This window comes from Pan troglodytes, chromosome 11 (genome assembly GCF_028858775.2).
Source record: "Pan troglodytes isolate AG18354 chromosome 11, NHGRI_mPanTro3-v2.0_pri, whole genome shotgun sequence".
In the NCBI taxonomy this organism is placed as follows: domain Eukaryota; kingdom Metazoa; phylum Chordata; class Mammalia; order Primates; family Hominidae; genus Pan; species Pan troglodytes.
In genome coordinates, this window is record NC_072409.2 from 109504952 (window position 1) to 109523896 (window position 18945).

General features: G+C 42.4%; 1 protein-coding gene across 2 annotated transcripts in view; it reads right to left on the reverse strand.

Annotated features, from left to right (window-relative positions):
* The window catches only part of UHRF2 (ubiquitin like with PHD and ring finger domains 2), a 93691-nt gene extending 75891 nt beyond the window's left edge, over positions 1–17800 (reverse strand). Inside the window, exons 1-2 of one of the 2 annotated variants that reach the window (XR_010148980.1) lie at positions 17241–17763; positions 10018–10248 (exon numbers count right to left, since the gene is read on the reverse strand). Coding sequence is in view for 1 of the 2 variants with exons in the window: in XM_001142916.8 (XP_001142916.3) it covers positions 10018–10248; positions 17241–17393 (384 nt within the window). In the remaining variant the exon portion in view is untranslated. Of the gene's footprint in view, positions 1–10017; positions 10249–17240 lie in introns of both variants that reach the window. The other variant, XM_001142916.8, reaches the window with a different exon arrangement.
* Positions 17801–18945: the final 1145 nt, after the last annotated feature.

Consider the following 18945-nt stretch of genomic DNA (forward strand, 5'->3'; position numbering starts at 1 on the left):
GCACATTGGATAGACATACTAAGTCAAGCAAAATTTGAATAGGCCAAGATGCATGCAAGATGTTAAAGCTGTGTTATAAAGCCTGGATTTTAAAGGCAGTTCAGAGGAAAAATACTTAGGCCTGTATGATTAATATGAACACAGAAGACCCTGCCATGGTAACTAAGTAATCTAGTACAAATTAAGAACTGAAGTAATTAGCTAAAGGAGTAGCAAAATAGCAGACAAAAGAGGAAAACAGAATTTGCCTATGTGGGAGCATCTGAATTATACTCATGAGATTTTAATTTATTGATGTAACTAAGTGACAACATGGAGAAGCCAATGCCACTGAAAGAAGAATTACTCATTCCCCAAGAGAAGGGGAAATATAGGAAAGCACTAGGTTTGGTCAGGAGGCAGAGGGAACAGGGGAAAATTAGGGCCCAGAGCCTTTATTGTGTTTTCCATGGGAAAGGCAAGGCAGGGGAAACAAGACGGCTAGTTTGAATAATGTCAGTGGGCTTTGGATTGTAGGGGTGGCCTCTAGTTGTTTGGTACCTGGCTGTGGGTGATCAGGGCGGAATATTGGCTTGGTGTTTAAGAGTTAGATAAGGGAGGTAGTTAAGTGCATGGATTCGGGATTAGATGTTTTTGTATATAAAAGGCAGGCTCACTGATCAGCTGTTTACTATCTCTAGGAATAAGCTAGCCCTAGGAAGAAGGGCAGTCTCTCCTCAGCCAGTAAGGCCCCCAAAGATGTCAAAACATCATAAAATATACAATTATTTTTAAAAGATTAATATGGGGAGGAGAGGAGTTGAACTAAAAAGCTAAAAAAAAGTTTAAGCCAACCACATAATTCTACACTTAAGAGCTGCATTCATTCACATCAAAGATATAGCCACATTAAGGGCCAGGCACAGGGGCTCACGCCTGTAATCCCAGCAGTTTAGGGGGCCAGGGTGGGTGGATCACCTGAGGTCAGGAGTTCAAGACCAGCCTGGCAAACATGGCGAAACCCTGTCTCTACTAAAAGTACAAAATTAGCCAGGCATGGTGGCATGCACCTGTAATCCCAGCTACTTGGGAGGCTGAGGCAGGACAATCACTTGAACCAGGAGGTGGAGGTTGTAATGGGCCAAGATTGTGCCATTGCACTTCAGGGCAAAAAGAGTAAACCTCCATTTCAAAAAAAGAAAAGCCACATTTAGACAAAAAGTTTCCCCTGTCCAAATATCTAATATTTTTAAAACCTGAAGTATGGGAGGCAAGGGGCAATCATTAAAAAAAGAAAATACCAACAGCAAATATTTGATGGTTTTACTATATGCTAGGTACCATTTGTTTTGCAGAAAACACTCCAGCTCTGCAGGTAAACCTAGGTTCAAGTTCTTCATCTATCACCCACTAAGTGTAACCATGAACAAGTTACTTAATTTGTCCCAGCATCTTGCAGTGTATTTGAAATAAAGTGAGAAAATTCATGTAACGTGCCAACCCAGCAAGCATATAGTACACACAAATGAAAGAACTGTCTCCTTACTAAGTATATACGTTCAATGTTAAGACTCATTAAAACTCAGAGTATAGCCCGGGTGCAGTGGCTCATGCCTGTAATTCCAGCACTTCGGGAGGCCGAGGCAGGTGGAGCACCTGAGGTCTGGAGTTCGAGACCAGTCTGGCCAACATGGCAAAAACCCCCATCTCTACTAAAAAACACAAAAACTAGACAGGCGTGGATCCTGCCACTATACTCCAGCCTGCATGACAGTGCAAGACTCTGTCTAAAAGAAACAGAAACAAAAAAAAAACACAAAAACCTCAGAGTATAGTCTTATTACCATACTGCTGGTAAACATTAGCTGTTTACCATTACATACTTTACCTCCTTTAATTATAATATACAATAATTCCCATTTTCTAATGAGGTCCAGACATGAAATACATTTGCTCAAGAGATACACAGGTAAAAAATGTGGGAGTTAAGCTGAGAATACAGGTTCTCCAACTCTGAAAATTGTTCTCTCATTGTACCATCTTCCTTTTTTTTTTTCCTGAGACAGAGTCTTGCTCTGTTGCCCAGGCTGGAGTGCAGTGGTGTGATGTTGGCTCACTGCAACCTCTGCCTCCCAGGTACAAGCAATTCTCCTGCTTCAGCCTCCTGAGTAGCTGGGATTACAGGTATCCACCACCATAGTGGCTAACCTTTTATATTTTTAGCAGAGATGGGGTTTCACCATGTTGGCCAGGCTGGTCTCGAATTCCTGACCTCAAGTGATCCACTTGTCCTCCACCTCCCAAAGTGCTGGGATTACAGGCATGAGCCACCACACTCGGCCCCATCTTTCTTTAATCACAAATTTTAAAATGCAGGGCTGGGTGTGATGGCTCACACTGTAATCCCAGCACTTTGGGAGGAAGTGGCAGGAGGACTGTTTGAACCCAGGAGTTCAAGACCAGCCTGGACAACATAGTGAAACTCTGTCTCTACGAAAAACTGAAAATTAGCTGGGTATGGTGGCACAGACCTGTAGTCCCGGTTACTCAGGAAGCTGAGGCAGCAGGATCGCTTAAGCCCAGAAGGTTGGGGCTGCACTCCAGCCAAGTGACAGAATGAGATCGTTCCAAAAAAAAAAAAAAAAAAAAAAAAAAGCAAAAGCAATATGGTTCCATTTACATGAAGTTCAGAAACCAGAAAATTAGGGATTAGGGTTGCATAAATAAGTTAAAGATTATTAATAGGTTGTTAAAGGTTAATATTAATAAGAAAGTTAGTAAAGAACAAAGAAATGATTACCATAGAAGTCTGGGTAGCAGTTACAACTAGGGAAGAGGGAGTTATAATCAGGAAGGAGGCACCTGGTAAGTTCCTGGGAGTATTGTTATTCTATTTCATAACTTGGATGGTGTTTATAGACAGTGATCGTGCTCTTTGTATTGTCTAATACATTTCATAATCAAAAACGTTAAACATCAAGAACTGTACTGTGGACAAAAGAAATAAGAAGATATCAATGATAATTCTCCTCTTTCCAGTACTTTCTATTATACAATGAGCATAAGAAAACATGTAAGAAGTTTAACAGTGCCACATGCTCAGCTAAACTGTAAAGGCTTACCATCATCATTCTAAACAGTCATTATTTAGGCCAGGATGACAGCCATTTGAAAGTACGATCTTTCTGGCATCATAAAAAGCTTCCATACACAAAAACCAAAATTAAAACGAACTTAGGTTCGAATGTCCATCTTGCTTCAGAAAATTAGTTCCCAATCTAGACCCAGTGTGATTCAATTTATGTTAAATGCACATATAATGTGAATGGATGGACCCAGCCTCTGCACAATCTTTCATAGGCTCTCCATATGTAGTAGTGGTATCTAGTTTCTTGCAATAACATATGAAAATATCTGAAACTGGTTAAATATTGCTCAGTTATCAAATAGAGCAAAATAATGATATTGGGCAATAAATAAGTTCAGATTAAAATTTCTTTTTTTTGAGATGTGGTCTTGCTCTGTTGCCCAGGCAGGAGTGCAGTGGCGCGGTCTAAGCTCACTGAAACCTCCGCCTCCTGGGTTCAGGTGATTCTCTCGTCTCAGCCTCCCAAGTAGCTGGGATTAGTTGTACGCCACCACAGCCAGCTAATTTTTGTATTTTCAGTAGAGACGGAGTTTCGCCATGTTGGCCAGGATGGTTGCAAATGCCTGACCTCAGGTGCTCTGCCTGCCTCGACCTCCCAAAGTGCTGGGATTACAGGTGTGAGCCACTGTGCCTGGCCTAAAATTTCATCTTAACATACTGTTTAAATGTTTACCTATGCCAGTTTCGAATAAAGTTAATTTGAAAATTCATCCTTTGTACCTGCTTATCATGATGTTCAAAGAATATTTCAGTCAGAAGGAAAAGTCCAAAAATGTTTGCTCATCCATAAAGCAATTTCAACTATAGAAAGCTCTACATGTCGAAAAAAAATATATTTACCAAGTGGCATAACCAAGAATTCAAGACAAAAGCAATACAACGCCCAATTTTTAAGTGACTTATAATCAACTTAAAAGTTTTTATATATTAACTACTCAGACTTGCACTATGGGAAATACAAGAAACCCAATGCAAATATAAAACAAACCAATTCAAGCCAGGCACAATGGCTCATGCCTATAATCCCAGCACTTTGGGAGGCCGAGGCAGGTGATCACCTGAGGTCAGGAGTTCAAGACCAGCCTAGCCAACATGGTGAAATCTCGTCTCTACTGAAAGTACAAAAATTAGCTGGGCATGGTGGCGGGTGCCTGTAATCCCAACTACTCAAGAGACTGAAGCAGTAGAATCGCTTGAACCCAGGAGGCAGAGGTGGCAGTGAGCTGAGATGGCTCACTGCACTCCAGCCTGGGCAACAGAGTGAGATTCCATCTCAAAAATAAAATAAAATAAAAATAAAGCAAATCATTTCAAAAGTAGCAGCTTCTAAATGGTTTTCAGTTTAGTCAACAAGTCAGTATGTGATAAAAATTCTGTGAAGGCAGAATACCGATTACAAACATATGCTAGATATCCACCTATTTATGGAATGAGCTATCCAGAAATATGTACTTCTATCTGAAAAATATAAAGGCACCAGTCAAAATTTCAAATACCTATGACAATTACTAAGGTTCATCCCCCAGAAAGTAAATAAATCTACAGTAGCTTCAACTAAGATTAAACACAGCTCTAAATTTATTATTGTATGAACAGCAACCTTCTGAGAATTTTATTACTAGATTCCAATGTGCTCCTAAATGGGGAAAGGGAACCTTAATGTAAAATTTACTTGCCAATTTGTATAACCAAGCAGCAGCTGAACTGAAATTTGAAACCAGGTCTCCTGGCAAAGCTCAAGTCTTTAACATCTATACCACATAGTAATAGGAAATAGAAGAGATGTCAAATAGAGTTTAAATTCTGTAGTTCACAGCCAAAGCACTAACACTGAAAATAAAAAGCAAAGACCTCCTGAGAGAAGTAATTTCTCCTGATGCTCTTCCGAATTAGATTGTGGAGGGAAGAGGAAGGAATAGTGGAGTATTGAGAAGTTTGCTAAACAGAAATTGAAGTTGACCCACACTGCTGAACTTTGATTAATCTCAGATGTGCAGATACACAAACTGGCCCTCCTTTGAAAGCAAATCCATCCTGTCACTGCCCAAACAATCGATTCAAAAGCAGCAGCTTCTAAACTCTGGTCAAAGATGAAAAGTAATAATGTAAGCTTAATATACAGATAGTTACATAAATATTCATAGATGTATATATACACAGGTTAGTACAAATATGTATTATTTCCTTGCTGTCTGTTGAAGGCTCTAAAAGCAATGACACACCAACAGTAAGAAGCATACCTAGAGCCGAGATCTTGATTTTTTTTTTTTTTTTTAATTTATTTACTTTGAGACGAAGTCTCACTCACCCAGGCTTGGAGTGCAGTGGCGCGATCTCGGCTCCCCGTAACCTCCGCTTCCTGGGTTCAAGTGATACTCCTGCCTCAGCCTCCCGAGTAGCTGGGATTACAGGCATGTGCCACAACGCCCAGCTAATTTTTTTTTTTTTTTAAATTTTCAGCAGAGATGGGGTTTCACCATGTTCACCAGGCTGATCTCAAACTCCTGACCTGTAGTGATCCACCCTCCTCAGCCTCCCAAAGTGCTGGGATTACAGGCATGAGCCACCGCGCCCGGCCTCTATCATTTGACAATTAAAGGAAACAGGGAACCTTGGAGAAATGGTTGATTCTAGGACTGAAGCAGGAAATATACAAGATGTACCTGAAGCATGTTGTAGTGCCAGAAAGTAAGATAATGCTTAAGAAAAACAAAACACCCACAATAATGGGGGTATGTCAAAGGGACATAGCCATCAAATAAACGAGTTTCTAAAGGCCAAAAGTGGAACAATTTGATCATGAGTTCATACTGATGTAAATGTCTGAATAAATACACCTCCCATGTTGAGTAATTTTAACTAATTTTTTGTAGATACTCTGCCCTCAAGGCAGTGAAGTACATTAACTTCCCACTCCTTAAGTGTGGACTATACAGTGACTTTCTCTCAAACAGTACAGTATGGAAAGACAGGAAGGAGGTGTGGGAGTAGTTTAATAGTGGAGAAACTTGACAAACACTACCCCAGCCAGATGATTAAGGTTCACATCAGTGTTAATGTTATTATTCATGTAAAACCTAAGTTATACTTAGCAAATAGAATACTGATAGTATGTGCCCTATATACGTGATGAAAATACCTCTGCGGTCTTCCTCCCCAAAACAAACCCAGACAAATAAGGAAAACAAATGAATCCTAATAGGGGGAGATTTTACAAAATATCTGACCAGAGCTCCTCAAAATGGTCACGGTAATTGAAAAAAAAAAAAAATCCTAAGAAATTGTCACAGTCAATGTCAAAGGAGATTTAAAAACTACACACAGTATAGTATCCTAGTGGGATTCTGGAACAAAAAGAGGACATGAGGTAAAAGCTAAGAAAATATGGGTCATTAATTTCAACAAATACACCATACTAAGATCTTAAGAGGGAAAACTAGGTGTGGGATATATGGGAACTCTGTCTACTATCTTCAATTTTGCTATAAATCTAAAACTGTTCTAAAATAAGTTTATTTTAAAAGTAATGACGGAGGTGGTAACACAAATAAAAAAGTAATAATGTAAAAAATGTATTAAGTATTGGTATTTAAAAGGTGGATGAAATCAGATTAATATAGAAAAAAATGGCAAGTTGGCTTTCAGTGCTAAAAATTCTCTCTTAATTGTGACCACTATATAGCACTGTTTTAATTTACGTAAGTCTTAACTTATTCCCAGATTCTACCTTTTGTTATTGCAAATTTTTTTCCTGTTCTAATTCACATATTAATTCCTTGAGCTATCAGTAGCTCAATGTTAACTTTGAAGATAGCCACTTTAGTGACTGCTCATAACTTTCTAAAATATTTTCTCAGCTCTCCCAGGTATCCATAGGCTGCAACTTTGCCTTCTCTAATATTTACACTTTATTTTGTTCTCTTGCCTAATTGCATTATCTAGTACTTCCAGAAAGATGTCAAGTAAGGAAGCATGAATTGGCTTCCTTGTCTAGCTCGTCTTTAAAGGGAATACCGGTATAGAATGTGGTTTAAAATATTAACCTATTCTGTCTATTCCTCTTATCAAGAGTTCCTTTTTTTTTTTGATACTGAGTCTCACTGTGTCGCCCAGGCTGGAGTGCAGTGGCACGGTCTTGGCTCACTGCAACCTCTGCCCTCCAAGTTCAAGCAATTCTCCTGCCTCAGCCTCCGGAGTAGCTGGGATTACAGGCACCTGCCATCGCGTCCAGCTAATTTTTTGTATTTTTAGTAGAGACGGGGTTTCACCACCTTGGCCAGGCTGGTCTTGAACTCCTGACCTCATGATCCACCCGCCTCGGCCTCCCAAAGTGTTGGGATTACAGGTGTGAGCCACCACGCCCGGCCAAGACTTTTCTTTAAAAAAAAAAAAAAAATCACTAATGACTCAAATTTGTATTTAAATGCAGAAAACATTTTACATTAATATGTTTTCTTTGGCTTATTAGTACAATGAATTATATTGAAACATTTTATAATAATGAACTGTCCCCACATCCTGACAAGCCATATTTGCTTAAAGTAATATATTTTTAATAAGCAGCCATAATTTTTTAAAAGCAATTTAAATCAGCGAATACAGCCGTAATTCTATTTGCTGACTAGAACTTAGGTTTTATGTCAATGTTAGTGAAGCTGATGTGCTTTTTGTCATGTTTTAGTATCAGTATTAAACTCAATTTATAAAGCAATAGGAAGCTTTCCTTCTTTATGTTGTAGGTCAACTTAGGTAACATTATAATGATCTACTCCTCATAGGTTTAAAACAATTCAGCCATCCAAGCCTGGTACTTTCTTTGGAAACATGGTTCTATCTCTTCTTAATCTTTCTATATACATATGTAGATCTGTTGGCATTTTTCCATATATCTAAAATTATCTCCATTTGAATAATCTTGAATAATTTACTTCATCTACCAATTTTTTGGTCTTAAATGCTTTGAAAAACAGTATAGGTGCCCATTTATCCCAACTGATAAGAATTAAGAAGTTACAAAGATAGGAAAGGATAAAGCAAAACTGCCATTCGATTATTTCTACACAATTTATTAGATTTGAAAAGGTTGCTGGTTACAAAAGCCAAATAAATCAATTTCATTTCTCTATATCAGCAAACAGATTACTATTTTAGAAGATAACCATATATAATAATTGCATCAAAAACAAAGCTACCAGAAATAAAGCAACATATTAAATATGTAAAGAAAGAACTAATTAAGATATCAAAGATCTAAGTTAGCCGGGCACGGTGGCTCACGCCTGTATCCCAGCACTTTGGGAGGCCGAGCAGGAAGATCACTTGACCCCAGCAGGTCAAGGCTACAGCGAGCCGTGTTCACGTCACTGCACTAGAGCCTGGGTGACAGAGCGAGACCCTGTCTCAAAAAAAGAAAAGATCTAAGTTAATGGAGAAGTCAAGTCTTTTAATGTTCATGAATTAAAAGACTCAACATTGTAAAGATGTCGATTCTCCAAGCTGATCTATAGATGCAATCTCCATAGAATCCCATCAGATTTGTAGAGCTTTATATGCTATTTCTACGGTTTTTGTACGCAAATATTAAAAGCCAGGAGACCCTGAAAGAGAAAAGAAATTGGGGAGATAGGAGAAAGGGAGATCCAAACATTCTATAAGGCTACAGTACTCAGAACTGTAATCCCAGCACTTTGGGAGACCGAGGAGGGCAGACGAGGAGGTCAGGAGTTCGAGACCAGCCTGACCAAAATGGTAAAATCCCGTCTCTACTGGAAATACAAAAATTAGCAGGGCATGGTGGTACGCGCCTGTAACCCCACTACTTAGGAGGCAGAGGCAAGAGAATAGGAACACACATAGACAAACAGACCAATGGAACGAAGTACAGTAGTTTGGCAGTACCCTGTGGGTGAACAACTAGCACTTCTATTCCTAGGTAGAAATTCTTGAACATATGCACCAGGTTAACAGAAGGTTCAAAACAGCACTGTTTAAAACAGATGAAACTGGAAACAGCCCAGATATCTATGAATTATGGATTAAATATACCGTGGTATGTTAATAAAATGGAATGACATAATAGTGAAAAGGAATAAAACACAGCCATATGCAGAGAATCTTTCAATGCTGAGAAAAAGTAGAATTCCATTATATAAAATTCAAATACAGACAAAACATACTGCCTAGAGAAATATACATAAGTAGCAAAAATAAAAAACAAAAAGTATAAAAAAATAAGCAGTTTACCTCTTAGGGAGACAGAGAGAAGTGTTCTGATAGGGACACACACGAGGCTTTAAACAGGTATTTAAGGCTGGGCGAGGTGGCTCACCCCCGTAATTCCAGCACTTTGGGAGGCTGAGGTGGGCGGATCACCTGAGGTCAGGAGTTCGAGACTAGCCTAGCCTACACGGTGAAACCCTGTTTCTACTAAAAATACAAAAATTAGCCGGGTGTGGTGGTGCACGTCTGTGATCCCAGCTAATCAGGAGACTAAGGCAGGAGATTTGCTTGAACCTGGGAGGCAGAGGTCATAGCGAGCCAAGATTGCGTGCGCCACTGCACTCCAGCCTGGGTGACAGAGCAAGCCTCCCTCCGTTATCAAAAACAAACAAACAAACAAACAAAGAGTATTTTAAATCAATCTACTTCTTAACCTTGGTGCAATTACCCAAGTATTTCCTTTATTGCTCTTTAAACTGTACATATACATCTTGTACATTTGTCTACGTATTTCATATCAATTTTTAAAAGACTACTTTTAAAAGTTATGATATTAACATCCCAATCTTTACTTTCAAATGGCAATCAATGTTTACTTATTCAAAACATCCTGAACAGAAAATAAATTTATTTGTATTCTCACAACAGTAAGTCTGAAGAAAACAACATACCTTATATATTCCAAAGCCAGGATCAATAAGACGGGCACGAGCTGATGTAGATGGCTGATTGGAAGGTCCTACCCTCGGAGCTTTCTTTACTTTAGGTGGACTATTAGAACAGGGTTTAGCCTCAATCTGTGTAGATGTGCCAGGAAGATGATCAGGGTCTGGGCGAACTAGCAGCTGAATTATATCATTCAGTCCAACATCATAATCAAATAAGGTATATCCATTTTCCAACTAGAAAATAAAGAAAGAATAGTGAAATGCTTCTCTAAAATGTATCTTACTACATTTTTAGTTGCTCAAATGTCCTAGCCAAACTTAAAATCCATAGCACTACAATTTAGAGATCTTAAAACCATTCTTAATACTTAATGGCCTCTGATGTCAGTGTCTTCTCTGGACCCCAATACATTCTCTCTCTCTTTTTTTTTTTTTTGAGACGGTGTCTCACTCTGTCGCCCAGGCTGGAGGGCAGTGGCACGATCTTGGCTCACTGCAAGCGCCTCCTCCCGGGTTCACACCATTCTCCTGCCTCAGCCTCCCTGAAGTAGCTGGGACTACAGGTGCCCATGATCATGCCCGGCTAATTTTTTTTTGTATTTTTAGTAGAGACGGGGTTTCACCGTGTTTGCCAGGATGGTCTTGATCTCCTGACCTCGTGATCCACCCACCTCAACCTCCCAAAGTGCTGGGATTACAGCGTGAGCCACCGCACCCGGCCATAAATTCTTAATAATTACTCCATATTCACTATAGAGAACACTGCTAGCCATTAAAACAAAAAAAAAAATGGGCCGGGCACGGTGGCTTACGCCTGTAATCTCAGTACTTTGGGAGGCCGAAAAGAGCAGATGACGAGGTCAGGAGTTCGAGACCAGCCTGACCAACATGGTGAAACCCCGTCTCTACTAGAAATACAAAATATTAGCTGGGCGTGGTGGTACGCACCTGTAATCCCACTACTCAGGAGGCAGAGGCAAGAGAATCTCTTGAACTCCAGAGGTGGAGGTTGCAGTGAGCCGAGATTGCGCCACTGCACTCCAACCTGGGCAACAGAGGGAGACTGTCAAAAAAGAAAAAAAAAAAGGTGGTGGGGGGAGGCTGGGCTCCGTGCCTCACATCTGTAATCCCAACATTTTGGGAAGTCAAGGTGGGAGGATCACTTGAGCCCAGGAGCTCCAGACCAGTATGGGTAACCCCATCTCTACAAAAAATAAAAATAAATAATAAAATAAAAAACGTAGCCAGGTGTGATTGTACATGCCTGTGGTCCCAGCTACTCAGGAGGCTGAGGTGGCAGATCACTTTAGCCCAGGAGGTCATGGCTACAGTAAGCCATGATCATGCTATTGCACTCAAGTCTGGGCAACAGAGTGAGACCCTGTCTCAAAATAAACAAATAAATAAATAAATAAATCCCAAAATGTTTCATTGTGGCTGTGACCTTATGACCTACACAGAAAAACTCTAAACTAGATTTAATTTCTCATCAAGTTTTATTTTTAATCAGTGCTTGAATCAACTTCAAGAAATGTGAATTTTCAAAGTTGTTTTATGACCTTATTTTTCATAAAGACATTAAGTCATCAGCTCAGTGTTTCACTTTTTTAAAAAACACATTAAGTCAAATATGTTATCTTTCTAAAGCATTATCAGTAGGTTTTTATTTTTTAAGTCAAGCAGAAAAAAAACCAAGAAGGGATAATTCTAATTCTTGCTCATGTTACTTCACTTGCCTGAAGTTCTCTAATTCTATCCATCTGCAAGAATTATCAAGTTTTATCAAGAAGTCTTCCAGGAAGAATAGTGAATAAATTATTTGCAACCCACCCATATTTTGGTAAGGGTTATGGGTTGAAATCCTAATCCATGGTACTTGAGAATGTGACCTTATTTGGAAACAGTCTTTTAAAGAGGTAATCAGGAAATAAATTTAACAAAAGAAATGTAAAACCTACTGTTATGAGCTAAGTTGCGTCCCTGCCAAAATTTTTTTGTTAAAGTCCTAACCCCCAGTACCTCAGAATGTGACTTCATTTTGAGATAGGGTCTTTAGAGAGGTAATTAAGTTAAAACAAAGTCATTAGGGCCCTAATCCAATATGGCTAGTGTCCTCATAATAAGGGGACATTTGGAAAGATGCAGCCGGAAGACAATGTGAAGACACAGGAAAAAGGCAGCCATGTGACTGGAGTGATGTACCTAATATAAGCCAAGAAAGAAAATTTCCGGCAAAGTGTAAAGGGTTCTCCCCCTAGAGCTATCAGAGAACGGCCCTGCTGACACCTTGCTAGACCTCTAGAACTGTGAGACAGTAAATTTCTATTGTTTTAAGCCACCCAGGTTTTGATACATTAGTACAACAGCCCTAGGAAATTAAGTCTCCATTTTGTGTCTTTATAAAGTTCAGTTGGCAATTTCACTATGATACAGTGAAACAAGAAAACTAAACTCCTTTCAGGCCACAACTATCACTTTCCCAGAAACATAATCAATTTTTAAATTGCTCATTTTCTACTCTTCATATGTATTACTTTTCAACACTCACAACTCTAACACAGCAACATCGTATTTGAGAAGTCAACCAAATGGAAATAAAAGTATGTCCTGAATTTAAAACTTTTAATCTACTAGATCAGTAATTTGAACTCAGGTGGTCCAAGAACCCAACAAGCACAATCTCAAACACTACAGGTATTCACATTTGTCAAGTAGAACAAGGGATCAAGAATTTCACAAGTTTCCCAGTCAGGGAATTAAAGTATGTACTACCTCACAAGTTACCATGCTTACTCTAAATAAGCCAAAGTAGTATTCCAAGTCAGTAAGCAAGTAAGCCCTGATAAGGATAGGGATGGGGATATTGCTTCCTTGATTAAAAAAAAAAAAAAAAAAAAAAAAAAGGAACACCCTCTAGTCTTGAACTCCCGTGGAGGGAAAAAAAACCCAAAAAACTCAAGGAGCAAACACTGCATTCACACCATCATTTTGACATTTTCCAACACCCCCACAAAAAAACCCAAACAAAATACCTTACTAATTCTGGAGGAGCTGAAAAAGCATAACATACAACTGACAAACATTATGACTATTTTTAAATGAAAGTGCTTAAAGATAATTAAAAAAAACTCTAAAAGTATAAAACATGCAAATTAACTAGTAGGATATTTCCAAAAATGAAGATAGCAGTTAAAGTGATAAAACTGCTGGAAATTGAAAGAACATTTTTCCACTTAGGTTTGAGGGACCAGAGTCAGAGGGACGTCGAGGGTATTTCTACAGTCAACTCCTGGTTAGTTTCTACTAAATGACGGTCAGGAGTAAATACAAACTGTTTCAAGTGGTGCTTTTTAAAATTTGATTTGACAGGAAAAAATGTCGTAAGAGCACCATGTCTAAGCATATCACGGCATGAGGCCCTATAAGTTACATCCACAGTAACATATAACCACCTTTCCTCATGCTTGCTATGACAGGCTTTTTAAACCCAGATTATCCACTCCTTCCCTAATTCATAGGTACTCCTCCAGTCTTCCTACAATAGTGACCATTTATCTACCGCAATAACAAGTTCCACACAACTTTATTCCACAAAGCTTCACATATTATGAAGAGCTGTGAAGTGCTGAGATGATTTACTTGAAAAGTACCGAAGTTCTTCCACATTTAATGAAAGTGAAGATTGAAAGTTATCTCTGACACTCAAATTAAGCTCTAAGTAGGGAAAAAAGGAAGCGGTCATTTAGAAATCACAAACATCTGTGAGTCAGAAGCATGTAACTTAGGTCCATCAATGTCTCAAAAGCAAATGTTTGAGAACTGCCATACTCGAAGATGGAGATGCAGTATTTACAATACTTAAGAAGCAAAAATGGTTAGGATTTTTTGTCAGACCACTCTTGAAATTTTACTGAGTTGAAAGAAGAAACTCCAGGTAACAAGAGGAACTGCAACAATGATGCAAGGGAATACTAGAAAGCAAATGCCAAGTGGAAGTGGCTGAGAGGGCAGTGGGAAGTCATTCCCAAGCAACTACTGACTAGGGATGCCAGTGAAGGGCAAAACAACTTTCACGTATCCATCACATATTATATATGTGTGTATTATATATGTTATATACATCATATAATATATACATAGATATTCCTTTAAATAGGCAAGTACTTTTATATTCTGTGTGAAAACCAAGTGGGAGAGGCAACTTTTTTCTTCAACTATAGTTCATGCCCCACATTGTTATCTATTTTAAGACCACCTCTATAGTGGTAAGGAGTGAAAGAATGACGAGAGAGAATCCTTTAAAATAGGAAAAGCTCTGGATTCTCAAAAGATTTAGAGAGCCACCAACATAATCTCTTCCTTAAAAAGACCCAATCCCCCGCGTGCCTCAAACTCAACTTCCCAGATAAGAATGTTCACAGCATGTTATCCTACTCTAACCAAAACTTATAGCCCTGAATTGCAGGTCTCCATTTTGACCCTCAAATATGTAGTCAAGGCTGGGCACGGTAGCTTACGCCTGTAATCCCAGCACTTTGGGAAGCCGAGGTGGGCGGATCACCTGAGGTCCTGTCCTAGATAGAGACCATCGTGTCCAAAATGGTGAAACCCCGTCTCTACTAAAATACAAAAAATTTGCCGGGAGTGGTGGCGCACGCCTGTAGTCCCAGCTACTTGGGAGACTGCGGCAGGGGAATCGCTTGAACCCGGGAGGCAGAGGTTGTAGTAAGCCGAGATCGCGCCACTCCAGCCTGGCGACAGGGCAAGACTCCGGCTTAAAAAAAACAAAAACAAAAACAACAACAAAAAAAGTGGAGTCAATTAACACTGCCTTCTCCAACTTCACCTACATACAGATCACCTGGAGATCTTGTTAAAATACAGATTCTGCTTCAGCAGGTCAGCTTCAGTAGGTCTGGCGTGAGGATTTCAGGTAAAGCTAATGCTGCTGGTCCTGAGAATCCAGGGACCATACTTTGAATAGTAAGAGACCAGTGGGAGACTATCTTTCAACATTCATTTTCTAAACTGTAGTGTTATCAGAATCTCCCGTGGGGTCTTGTTAAATTCAACTACTTGCAGTTCTGGGGTGAGCTGAACATCTATAATAAATATCCACAAGCGATTCTGATACATACCAAAGATTAAAAGCTGGAGCCTAACATACGAATGGAGTATGGGGGGTGGGTACCACTTAAATAAAAATAAATGTATTGTCTACAATTTATGACATTTTTCACTACGTGGCAGTAAAGTATTTTGAAGTAGGGGTACCTTTTTCCAGTGAGGACATGGTATTTTACAGGACGGGGACTTTCTGTGATGCCATTCCAGTAGCTACCTGCTACAGGCTGGCTACCTCATCTGTGGAGCTCCAAAGACCACGAAAGATAACACTGCTTGCCATAGCTACTCGTCAGCGCATAAGAAAGTGAACACACAGCTGGTACCAATGACCTTCCTTTTCTGTTTCCAAGTTAATGGCTGGCACCAAAGGTCTATTCCTCTTCCCTACTGGTTTATTACTGGGCTGAAGAAACCCAAGTAGTGAATTACCCACTAGGACCCTGGAAGAGGAAGTGCAACGGTTATCCTCAGTTTTCCCTGGAATCTGGAATGAGCTTCCTGGTTTACTGAAAGTCTACTTTGTTGCCTTGAATTTAACCCAATCCCATATGTGATAATTATTTTAGCATATTTGATAATAAAGATTTTAAGAGTGTTGCCCAGGAACATCCTTCATTTCTATCTCTGGTGCTGAAATCACCAGTGTCCTAGGAATTCATGTACTATTTGTCCCCAGCTAGAAAATAAAATGCATCAAACGATTACATGCTTTTTCACTTATGATCAAAAGGAAACGGTATCAGCCACTTGAGGCACAGCAAAGCAAATCTATGTAGTATTTAACAAGTGTACAATTATTTCAAAAGCAAAGCTTACAACTAAATACCTGTTTTTACAAGTCAAACACTAAGGAGTCAATACAAAACTGGCTGCAAACACAAATCAAAGGTGCTATAACATTATTTTAGAGAGAGAAAGAAAGGGGGAAAAAAAGCTCTCTCCTTCCCAAAGTGTAATTTGTTACTATGAAATTTCTGGACAGTCTTCGAAAACTAAGCCTGTGAAGGGGAGGAAAATATTCCTTTTAAGTAGTTTGCAACTGTAGGCTACTTCTACCAAATCAAAGAGCTACACTTATTTAAAACCACAGGATTGGAGCCAAACTGTGGTCTATCAACTCAGGATGCCAACTTTTTAGTGTATTAACAACAACATGAAGACAAAGAAAAATACGATGGGTCTGAGTGGCTAGGGATATAGATTATAAGAGACTTGTGGAATAGGAAAAAAACTTAGACTGGCCAGACCATAAAAATACCAGAGATGCCCACAGACAGCCTTCAAGTATGCACCGCTGGCTATGCTGCAGTGCTATGCTTAAAGCGTGAACGAGATGAGTATTAGAAGGCGAGAAGTAAGAAAAGCAAAACAGTCTTATACTCCTTTTCACTTCGGGAATAAAACTCTTGGCTTATACAGGGCATTCGTAAACCCGGCCCCCGGTTAAACCGACAGTTTCTTCATGCCCAGGTCTCTAACCTCCCTCGAGACATTCCAAACCTAGGAAAGGCGGCGAGGGAGAGGGACCAGAAGTTCTGGAAACCCTTCGAATCTTCAGTTTGCGCGAATCGTACCCCAGTCAGGAAGCAGAGCTAGGGTTCTTATTCTTGAGAACTCAATGCCCGAGTTTCCCCTGTTTGAGAGCCGAAGACGCGGAAGAGCCGCGGAAGCCAGGCGGACGCTCAGCCGGGTGAGCCAGCTCTCCGGGTCTCCCGCGCGGTGGCATGGCCGCCAGAGCCCTCTGCCCTCCCCGCCCTCTGGGGGCCCCAGGCCCCGCCGAGCGCGGGAAGCGAGGGACCTGGGCACCCAGTGCCTACGGCCGCTGTCCTACCAAATACAAACGGCGAGATATTTGCGCTCCGGACGCCCTCACTTCTGACCCCGCGCGGCGCACCTCCAGTTGGGGCTGGCAGGGACCCACTCCCCACCATTCGGCGGGACTGGGCCCCGCACCCCGCGCCTCGCGGGGGCTGCCCACCCGCAGCGGAGCCAGGTGAGCCCTGCGCGCGCGGCGCACAGAGCCCTCGGACCGGTGCGTCCAGAGGAGCCCAGCTGTTCCGGCCCCCAGCCTCGCTAGGGGCGCGGCGGGCGCGCCTCACCTGCTTGCCCCGGTAGAAGAGGCGCTGGCATTCGGGCCGCACGTCGAACAGCGCCCACACCCGCTCGCGCAGCTCCTCAATCGTGGCTTTGCGAGACACGTCCTCAATGGTGCACGTCTTGGAGCCATCAATGGTGCGAACCTGTATCCACATCTTGGCGCCTAGAGAGGAACCGGTCCCCTTTGTCTCCCCCTGAGCTCTGGGCGCCGCGCCCCGCCCGGCCCGCGCCGCTTTCCCTGCGGCTCGGGCCCTCAGCGGCAGGCGGGCGAGCGCGCCCACTGGACCGACCGGACGCCGGGCCCGACAGGCGGCGACGACTCTCAGCCCGCGCGCCCGACTAGCCGACTTGAGGAGAGACGACCTGAACCACTCTGAGGCGCTGCCGCAGACACCGCCTCAAAGATAGGAAGAGGCCATGTCTGCGCCGCGCAGAGTGTTTACTTATAGAGCTGGAGCTCCCACATGGAGGTCACGGCGCCAAGCCGGATCTCGCGAGATCCACGCCGGGCTCCGCCTTAAAGAGGAAGCGGCCCGGGAGACGGTTACAGACCCGAGGGAACGAAAATGGGCAGGCGCGGAGAGGGCGGGTCGGAGGGGCGGGGCTACCCAAAGCCGTTAGGTGCCCCACCGCCTGCACCTGGCCACTGGGCACGCCCTCTAGCCTTTGGGTTTCGGAAGATTGCGCGGCTACCCACATCGGTTGCCGTTTTGAGGCCTCGTTTCAGAGCTGAGGGGGCGGGTGCCTCCTCAGGCTTAGCGGATATGGTTCTTTGGTCTCAAAAACACACCAAAAATAAGAAACCCTGGCGTGCACTTGTATAATCGTGGAAAGGGGGCGCGGGCGGGTGCGGCCTAAACTTCTGAGAAAGAACTGAAGGAAATGTGTGCGCTCCACCGCGCTCAACAGGAAAGCTCCCGCCACGCGGCCTGGCGGGTCGGGTCGCCCGGGAAAGGCCCCGGGGGCCCTCCTGCTTCGCGAACACGTTTCCCGCCTGGCCGCAATGCTACTTTCGCGCGGAAACCCACTTCCGAGGGTTTCCCCGTCGCCTGGCGGAGGCGGCAGCTCCAGGCCTATCCTCAGGCCGCGGGTCCCGCTGGGATCGCCCTCTCTGGCTTGCAGCGCTCCCAGCCGGCCCTCCGGCCTTGGAGAAGCCGGGGCAGCTGCCCGAAAGGCCGCTCTCTAACTCCGGACATTTCCGTTCGTAGACCTTCCGCGTTAGGGGTGCCTTTGGCCTAAGGGATTGCGGGTTTGCGGGAAACAGTTTTAAATAATGCAGAGCTACGCGCCTCCGAAGAAAGAACTCCAAAGACCCTACTAGGATTAAACCCTCAGAAGTGGGCCCAACGCAGCACTACCTAACAGGGCTTCCCCCATCCCCCCACCCCGCCTTCTTAATCCTTCCCTGCTACAGCTGGGGAGTCGGGGTGGGGGTGAGTGGGTTTATTTTATTTTATTTATTATGTATGTATGTATGTATGTATGTATTTAGAGACGGAATCTCTCTCTGTCGCCCAGGCTGGAGTGCAGTGGCGCGATCTCGGCTCACTGCAAGCTCCGCCTCCCGGGTTCACGCCATTCTCCTGCCTCAGCCTCCCTGGGGTAGCTGGGACTACAGGCGCCCGCCACCGCGCCCGGCTAATAGTCTCGATCTCCTGACCTCGTGATCCACCCGCCTCGGCCTTCCAAAGTGCTGGGATTACAGGC